Source organism: Podarcis vaucheri (assembly GCF_965113315.1).
Source record: "Podarcis vaucheri genome assembly, chromosome: 16".
In the NCBI taxonomy this organism is placed as follows: Eukaryota; Metazoa; Chordata; class Lepidosauria; order Squamata; family Lacertidae; genus Podarcis; species Podarcis vaucheri.
Window position 1 is genome coordinate 38,691,676 of NC_138754.1, and position 8,810 is coordinate 38,700,485.

Below are 8,810 nucleotides of genomic sequence, written 5' to 3' on the forward strand. Positions count from 1 at the left end.
TATCTGGAAGATGTTTCAGACACAGAGTGCCTTGTGGTTCCCAGAGATTTTGTGGACCTTTACAATAAATGCAATGGAAGTCCTCCTTCCATTGCCACAGGCTCGATATCATCTTTGCCCTCAATGCATACACACACACAATACTCACACCGCATCAAAGTCACAGGCATACACACACATACCCTCCCAAGGACCAAAACCACAATGATCAAAGCCTGCACACAAGCAACACTAAAAGCCATTCATCTCTCTTGGACCCCAGGATGAAAAGATACAAACAGGTGCAGCCCTGAAGCTACAGAAGAGCAAAACAAGGTTTTGCCTCCCTGGTGGGCAAGATCAATGGTCTATCAAGCTGAGAGTTTTCCAGGCTTCTGATAGTGGCTCAGTGTGGGCTGGGGGGTTCCTAAATTCTTAAAAAATTGGGATGTGCAATGCTTTTACACTCTCTCAGCATTTGGCTGTAAGAGGCAATAAGTCATTGCTATCTACGCAGAATTGGACAGATTAACGGGGGAAATCAGATTTCAAAGAGACCATAAGTTTCTGGAGGACTGGGAAAAATTTAGGGAGTATTTGAAAACTGTATGTGAGGATTATACAACACTAGTGTGTTTTAAAGAAGCTTTGTGGGGGAAAAAAGAAATATTGCAAGAAAGAAAATGAAGATAGGAAAATTTACTTAAAGGTGATATTATAATTAAGAAATGTGTAGGTAGAGGAATAACTACGGAAGATTACCAGAGGAATTGAGGGAGGTCCAATAAGTGAAACTATGTGATGTGAAAATTGAATGTTTGGAGATTCTAAGGAAAAACTTCTAATAAAAAAAAATAAGTCATTGCTATCAGAGGTGCCCATTGCCCTATTTTTTGTTAACGAAAAAGGTGTGCTTCTGTTGTGAGAACACTTCTCCAGAAGATAAAAGTGCCTTATCCTAACTACTCTGACTGGCAGAAGCTCTCTATGATGCCAGGCAGATGGCCTTCCCAATCACCTGATATTCAAGCCTTTATTTAAAAACAAAAAAAAGATATTACATGACAGGGATTGAACCTGTGACCTTCTGCATGCAAAGCACATGCTCTGCTGTTGAGCTATCTGCCTGCTGCATCATGTAATGTTGTGGCAAAGCAGGGAGACAAGGACACACTAATCCCCAATTAAATCAAACCAATAATCCCAGATCCCTTGCAGACAACCAGCTTATTGAGCATTTGTTTGCACGTTTGCAGGGAGGTTAGGCAATGTCGCCTATTTATTGAACATTCATTTTGATTTGTTAGCAGGGAGGTTAGCTTGATGTTGCATCAAGCTAAAGTTATCCCACACTGTTCCTTCACCACTTCGTTTATTGCAAAAAAAAGCTGTTGGGGAGCAGATTCCAAACCAACTATGATTCTGGAGCCTGATTTTGCCACACTTTCACTGAATACCACCAGAAAATAGCTATAGTCTTCAAGCGCCCCTTGCGTAGACAAAGCCAGCTCAATTTCTATATCAAAGTCCATGCAGCTCCAATCCTCTCTTTTAGAAATAGCCTTCGCTAATAAAATCAGGGTGTAAAAACTGTTGGTAACTGTTTGACTATACAAAGTAAATGAAAAGTAATAATGGTTTCTTTAAAAAGCAGTGATAATTGGATATGTCAATATCAGATTCCCTGAATTTCTTTATTTTCTAATCTTCAGTTCAGTTCTTCACATTTTCTACGTCAGTTTGGAATCTTTTTCTTTCAAGTCCTCATTAAAAACTTGATTGATTAGTGCAAATTCATCCTAATATATGCATTTTTGTATGCAGATTTGTATACACAATTTTGCAAAGAAATTACCCCTAATAAATCCACATTTCCATTATTTTCAATTATATACACATTTATAGGCACACTTTTATGGATTTTGTACACATTACTTAGCTGCAGAAGTGCGCTGAAAAAGAAAGGTGAGTTTTTATTGTTTCAGAAAGTGCAAATTGAATTTTTCTTCTTCTAGACACAAACTAAATCAGATTTCTCTTCCATTCTTGTTTGAAAAGACCAAAACAAAACCCAAAAATAGCCTCCCTGCTCTGCAAAGAAACTCAGCAAAACACAAAAACTCTCAGATGCCAAACTCAAATAACAGTCATTGCGTTGAAAGATGTCACTGTAAACTCCAGTCCTCTGGGAATCATCACCCACAACCTACTGAACACAGTGGTGAAGCTGTGCATTACAACTGAGAGACTTGGAGACATGTATACACAAGCAAACCTGAACAATCACTTTGTGGGTGGAGGGGTTTGCAGAGAAAGGGTCGTGAACAGGGAATGCACACTTCTGCCCTCGTGCCCTGCCATTCCTGTTGGAAATTTGCAAGCCTAGAGAGGGCCCAGTTCAGAGAAATTCCTTGCTGGGAAGTCTTCATATTTCTTTACCCCGACCCCAGAGAAGTTCCCAGACAGCAGCGCATTCTTGCCATTCTGCAACACAGTTCAGAGACCTCACTGAGCACTTAGGGTTGTGGGTTGCTAATCTGAGCCTTTGGCTTAACCGCAACGCTCACCCCATCCCTGAGTCCATTTGCAGCTTGGATGTGCATTTACTAGGAAACCTGCTCTGCTCCGATCCACAGGACACACATCCAAGGAAATGGGCACAGGATTTCCGCTGTAACGGAACAGAAGCATTGAAAGAATAAACCTGCAGCTGCACTTGTGGGCTGCGGCTCAGTGGTACAGCATCTAGGTCCCACATAGGGGTGGGAATGGCCCCTGCCTGAAACCCCAGAGTATTGTCCAGAACAAGACTGGACTGGATGGCCAATCGTCTGATTCCATATAAGGTAACTTCCTGTCATCAGAAAAAAACTTTTGGGCAGTAAGAACTGTTCAACCTTGGAAGGTGGTGGACCTTCATTGGAGGTCTTTAAGCAGAGGTTGGGTGGATCTCTCATAGATGCTTTAGTTGAGATTCCAGCATAGCAAGGGGTTGGACTAGAGGACCCTATGATTCTATGATTATTTCATATACACCTCTGGTTGCTTCTCACTTCCTTCCTTTAAATTTGGATTGCAAAGCCAAGAGACTGTCATCGGCCTTTGGTTATGTCACCCCGAGTGGCTGGGGCAATCCAGCCAGATGGTCGGGGTACAAATAATAAAATTGTTGCTGCTGTTACTTTGTGAACATTCATGTTCATAATATCAGAGAATCACAGAACTGGAGAGTTGGGTATATCTACATGCATACATGCACAAATAAAGATGGAAGGACGTGTGCCTCTGCAAACATTCTTCATGGGTAAGAAAAGGTAACACGTCTCCAAGACCTGCCAATAAGACTGCACTCCTGACTAGGAAACGAGTCCTACTGAACTCAACGGAGTTTACTTCTGAGTAAATATGTTTGGGATAAGGCTGTCAATCAGGCATGTAGACCCTTAAGGCCAGAGTCAGCTTGCATAGTTCAGGATATTGTCTCCCAGGGTCAGCTGTCCCCAGCTGCAAAATGGGAACAGGCGTCGCAAATCAAGACTTGCAAGGGTTATTCCACTGAAACCAGGAGAGGTTTGCTTCTGAGCAAACAGGGTTACCAAGCGCCTTATAAAAAAATGTCACTGGAAAAGATGGTGAGCATCAAAAGAGTCTGACTATTCCTTCTTTGCCCTCACTCTAGTCTCAGTGTAGTTGTTTCTTCTTCTTCTTCTTCTTCTTTAATCAAATCAGTGTGATTTCAAGGGGGAAATTTATAACAAGGTTGCCACCTTACACAGGAAGTCACCTAATGCCAAGTCAGAATCCTGGTCCATCTAGTTTAGCCTCGTCTACACTGGCTGGCAGCAGCTCTCCCCGGGTTTTGGACAGGGTCTCTCACAGCCCTGTCTGGAGACTCCATTGACTGAACCTGGGACCTTCCATCATGCAAAGCCACAAACGCTAGACCAGAGCATTTCTCAAAACCCAGGCTCGAAACAGGAACCTTTAGATCTTCAGTCTAACCCTCTCCCAGCTGAGCTATTTTGGCAGATGACACCTTATCCCCTGCACTTTTAAGAGTAGCCTGTCAGGGAGGACAAAACTCTAGTCTGAAGCAGAAATCAGTGCGCCTAGGCTAGCTTTATTTCCAAGAACAGTAGCCAGAGATGGGGAGAGCTTCACCTGTTGAATTTCGGCTTCGCCATGTACGGGGGAGGTGGGAGTGGCACCCTTAATTGCCGGAGATATGAGATGACGCTAAGGCAGCAATTTTCACACGTGTGGGTGGGAAGGAAGAGACAGACAGACATGACAACTGGGGAGCTAGCTAAGCATGGAAGCGATGGAGGTTCTACATTCACCTTTCCGCTCTGCCCACTGCAGAGCTTCTCATGGCCTCAGTCCACCATGTGTGATAGGGGGGTAATAAAATTGACCCAACTTACAGGGGTTGTAAGCAAGATAAGCATCAACAACTAAGGCTCTTGCAATCTAGCTGAGATTCCTGCATCACTGGGGGCTGGACTAGATGACCCCCAGGATCCCTTCCAACTCTACAATCCTAGCATTCTATTATAGTGGCATCGCATTCTGTAGAGAGCGGGATGTATCCAAGTCATACTAAATCCATAGAAATTAATGGACATGACTAACTTGGGTCCATTCATTTCACTGGGTCTACTTTAAGCAGAACTTAACTGGCTGGGGCCCCACTGTCTATTTCTGTATCACAAGGCTCTGACCTAGTCGCGACTTTCAGACCTATCCTACGTGAGAGAAAAAGAGCATCTTTAGCATGTGCAGAGTGCATGCCCTCCTCTCACCAAAGGCAGCCTATTATATACCCAAGGACTTAGTTTGCTGGTTTGTGGGGAGTTTTTGGCAGGCATCTCGCCTTTAAAAAGAAAAACACATACACATCGTCCAGTTCACTCCAAGGCATTATAAAATAAAACTTTGAAAGTCACGCACAATTACTCTGGAAGGCAAAAAAAATACACTCCATATTTGCAAAGTGCATTTTGCAGGTGGGGAGAAGATGAGCAATGACTCCAAAAGGCAGGCAGACACACAGGCACACACACACACACACGCCCACCAACACACCCCTTTCTCTTGCGTTCAGCTTTGCCCGCAAATGGAAAAAAGACTTCTGGGAAAAAGGAATTTAAAAAGAACTTTCAGGTTAAGAGTCAAACTTTTTGCGTCTTACCTGCGCTGAGAAGTGCCCCGAGCGCCAACAGCAGGAAAAGGCCTTTGGAAAGCGTCGCTCCATGCCCAGGAGAAGTCATGGTGAGGGCTTCGAAAAGGCAGGCAAGCAGTTGAGAGAAAAAGCTGCGCGAAGGCAAAACTCCTCCAAAAAAAAAAAACCCCACCGCCACACCGGAAGGTCTTCCTGGTTGCGGGGCGGGGTGGGGACCAATAAATATGTTATTTTATTTAAACCGTATTTCAGATTTGGGCTCTTTTTCAACCGGCAGGCATTTCTGGAGTCCGCCTTCCAACCTGCTTGCAGTCCATATAATCCAAAAACTACCTGTGCTTTTTTTAAAAGGGGGGGGGTGAGGGATTTGCTCAGCGGCTCCGAATCGAACCCAAGAAAACGATTCGAGAGAGCGCTTTCTCCCCTTCACTCCTCGCTAGAAGAAGAAAAGTGGGGGGGGGGGAGGAGACGTGGAAGGTGAAATTAAATCCCAAATGAAGCTTTCCCTTTAAAGAAATAAATAAAACCGTGAAAGCAGCAGCAGCAGCAGCAAAAAGAGAGAGATAAAAATAGACTTCGATCTTTTGCTTCGAAGAATCGGGGTCCCGGTCAGGTGCGCTCCTCCGCTTGCACCCCTAAAATTCAAGCTGTGCCCCCTCCAGATCGCCTCCAAACATCTGGGGTTTCTTCTGCCGCCGCCGCCGCCTCCTCCTCTTCCTCCGCCCTCCCCACCCCTCCAAAAAAACACACCACCACCCGGGCAGAGCTTCTCCTTACGACTCCGGAGCAGCTCCTTCTTGGCTGCAGCGGCGGCGGCGGCGGCGATCCGGATTGCCAGGCGCGCCGGGTCTTTAGCGCAGCTCTGCGCCGGCTGCCTTGCGGAGACTTTGCCCGATGCAACTGGTCGGCTGGCTCCTCCATGCCTCTCCCATTTTCCACGCACAGGCGCCCCCACTCCACCCCCAATTCCTCACCCCCTTTAAAGATGCAATTAAATTAGATTTAGGGGGGTGGGAATAAATGCCGGGGAGAGGCGCTCACAGCTTGGCTGCTGACTGATTCAAACTCCTCTCTCTCTCTCTCTTTTTCTCTCTCTCCTAAAAAGCCAGAGATGAGTGGGATGGCATGGAAAGGGGGTGGAGGGAGGGGAAAGAGCTGCGATTGACAAACTATCTTAGCCAATCTCCTTGCCTGGGGGAGGACAGCCTGGAGGGATGGGGGGGGAGAGAGAGAGATGAAGGTTTCCCCTCCCCCCCTCCCCTAAACCGGTCTCACATTTATTTTATTTTATTTCGGGGGGGGCGCCTTTCTGGATGACAGAGATGAAAACAAAACGGAGTCGGAGAGGAAATCGCAGGCAGAGAAGGGCTGCCGCTCCGGGTTTGTTCTGCGTCGTGTGAACGCGTGACGCGGTTCCTTCGTTGGCAAATGGAGCGAGCGCCGGCTGCTTGACTTCCAGAGAACGAAACAGGCGGCCGCGGCTGATCGGCGCTGCAGGAGGCGGCAGGGTCAGGCCTGCTCCGCTGGAATCGATAGGAGAAAGTCTGGCTGAGCTCCATTCGCTTCAGCGGGTCTACTCTGAGTAGAATTTGGGTGCAAACTTGAAAGAAAAGAGTGGGAGCTTTGCAAAGGACAGCTCTGAGCCCTGGCGCTGTTTTGCTCAGGAGTGAGCTTGCAGTGGGAGCAGTGAGACAAAGTAAAGCCTTCAGATGGGAGCAGCATGGGTGTGGGGTTGTGTGTATGGGAAGCTGGAGAGCAGGCCATAAAGGAGGCAGGCTGGAGATGAAGGGAAAGCGCTGAGCCTGAGTATCAGAGTCTGCAAAAGCCCTCTGTTGGATCCCCACCATCTCCCGGTGGGGCTGGGAGTGCCTTGAGGCCCAGGTCCCTGACTCAGTCCCAGTGTGTTGCAGGCTTATTCCCAGGGAAGGGTACAGCCTCAGATGAGAGTCAAAGCTCCTTCTCTATGCACACTTTGGGAATGTAACTCTCAATGAACACAGTGGGATTTACTCCCAAGTAAGCAGGCATGGAAGTGTAACAGCAATTCTGCATCTTTAGATCGTGCCGCACAGGTGTCATCCCCTACAAAAAGCCTTTCAAGCTGAGCAATTTGCAACTCCTGACCCAAGCGGCTCTACCATTAGACAGAGTGAGGCAACTGCTTCAGGTAAAAGATGATTGGGACCAGCCACCCCAGCTATTCGCCTCTGCTGGACGGCACAGCTGTGCGTCCTCCAGGAGGCCTCATTCCCATGAGAGTTCCTGTTCATTTCCTATTTATTTTGCATGCATTTTGTACCCTTTATCCACTGCTTTTCTTCTAGACCACACAGCCTAGGGCTTGCTGATCAGAAGGTTGGCGGTTCAAATCCCTGCGACGGGGTGAGCTCCCATTACTCTGTCCTAGCTCCTGCCAACCTAGCAGTTTGAAAGCATGCCAAAGTGCAAGTAGATAAATAGGTGGCGGGAAGGTAAACGGCGTTTCCGTGCACTGCTCTGGTTCGCCAGAAGCGGCTTAGTCATGCTGGCCACATGACCCAGAAGCTGTCTGCAGACAAACGCCGGCTCCCTTGGCCAGTAAAGCGAGATGAGACCACAACCCCAGAGTTGTCCGTGACTGGACCTAATGGTCAGGGGTCCCTTTACCTTTTTACTCACCATGAAGTTGTTACAGTAGGTGCCACATTTTAAACCAGTACTTTTCTTCTAGAAAAAAATTGTGCCGGTACTGCGTACCCTTGTGTACCTCCAGAAAAAAAGTACTACTCTTAGCTAAGTGATTTGGACCACCTCAAGGACCACCTCTCCCCACAGGAACCTACCAAGACCCTGAAATCATCCTCTAAGGCCTTTTCTGCAGTGGCCCCGCGTTTGTGGAACATCAGGCAAAAACCTCCCCATAGAACCAGGCCTTTGGCTATTAAACAAACAATGGAAACCAGTTTGTAGGAGCAGTGGCGTAGCGTGGGGGGTGCAGGGGGGGCCAGCCGCACCGGGCGCAACATCGGGGGGGGGGGCGCGCTCGCACTCTCAGCTCTCTGCCCCTACCTGGCTCACTCACTCTCTCTCACTGCAGTGCTGGCTGTGCGAATCCGATCCGAGCCGCTGGGTCGCCGCCCACTGTGGAGGGGGAGGGTGCCAGGCGTGTGTTGCGTTGCGGAGCGGAGAGAGAGCGAGGGACTATCTGGGGGAGGGACAGTGCAGCGGCCACCCAGCACAGCGCTGAGCGCGGGAGAGAACCACACCAGACCAGACCAGGCAGCAGCAAGAAGAAGCTGTCAGTGGCGGCAGGTTAGGGGTTAGGGGGCGCAAATTACTTGCCTTGCCTCGGGTTAGTGGGCGCAAATTACTTGCCTTGCCCCGGGTGCTGACAACCCATGCTACGCCACTGTGTAGGAGGGGGCTATTGGCTTTTTTTGTTTGTTAGTTGGTTGTTGTATTGTGTATTTTGTGTTTCCATTTTGTATTTCTATGCTGTAAACAGAGCGGCATATAAATTTAATAAATAAATAAATAAATGTGTGTGTGTTACACTCCCAACTACATGTGTATGAGATCACAGCCTTAGTCACGTTTTGGAGTGGGGGGGTGGAATTTAGGGTGGGGGCTAGGGCATCTATCAGCAATGGGCCCTGCTGTGTCCCTAGCA

General features: G+C 47.7%; 1 protein-coding gene across 2 annotated transcripts in view; it reads right to left on the reverse strand.

Annotated features, from left to right (window-relative positions):
* The window catches only part of TMEM132B (transmembrane protein 132B), a 376,300-nt gene extending 370,047 nt beyond the window's left edge, over positions 1–6,253 (reverse strand). Inside the window, exon 1 of one of the 2 annotated variants that reach the window (XM_082204116.1) lies at positions 5,171–6,253. In XM_082204116.1, coding sequence (XP_082060242.1) covers positions 5,171–5,249 — 79 coding nt within the window. In that variant the 5' untranslated portion in view covers positions 5,250–6,253. The remainder of the gene's footprint in view (positions 1–5,170) is intronic. The other variant, XM_082204118.1, reaches the window with a different exon arrangement.
* Between the last annotated feature and the right edge of the window lie 2,557 nt (positions 6,254–8,810).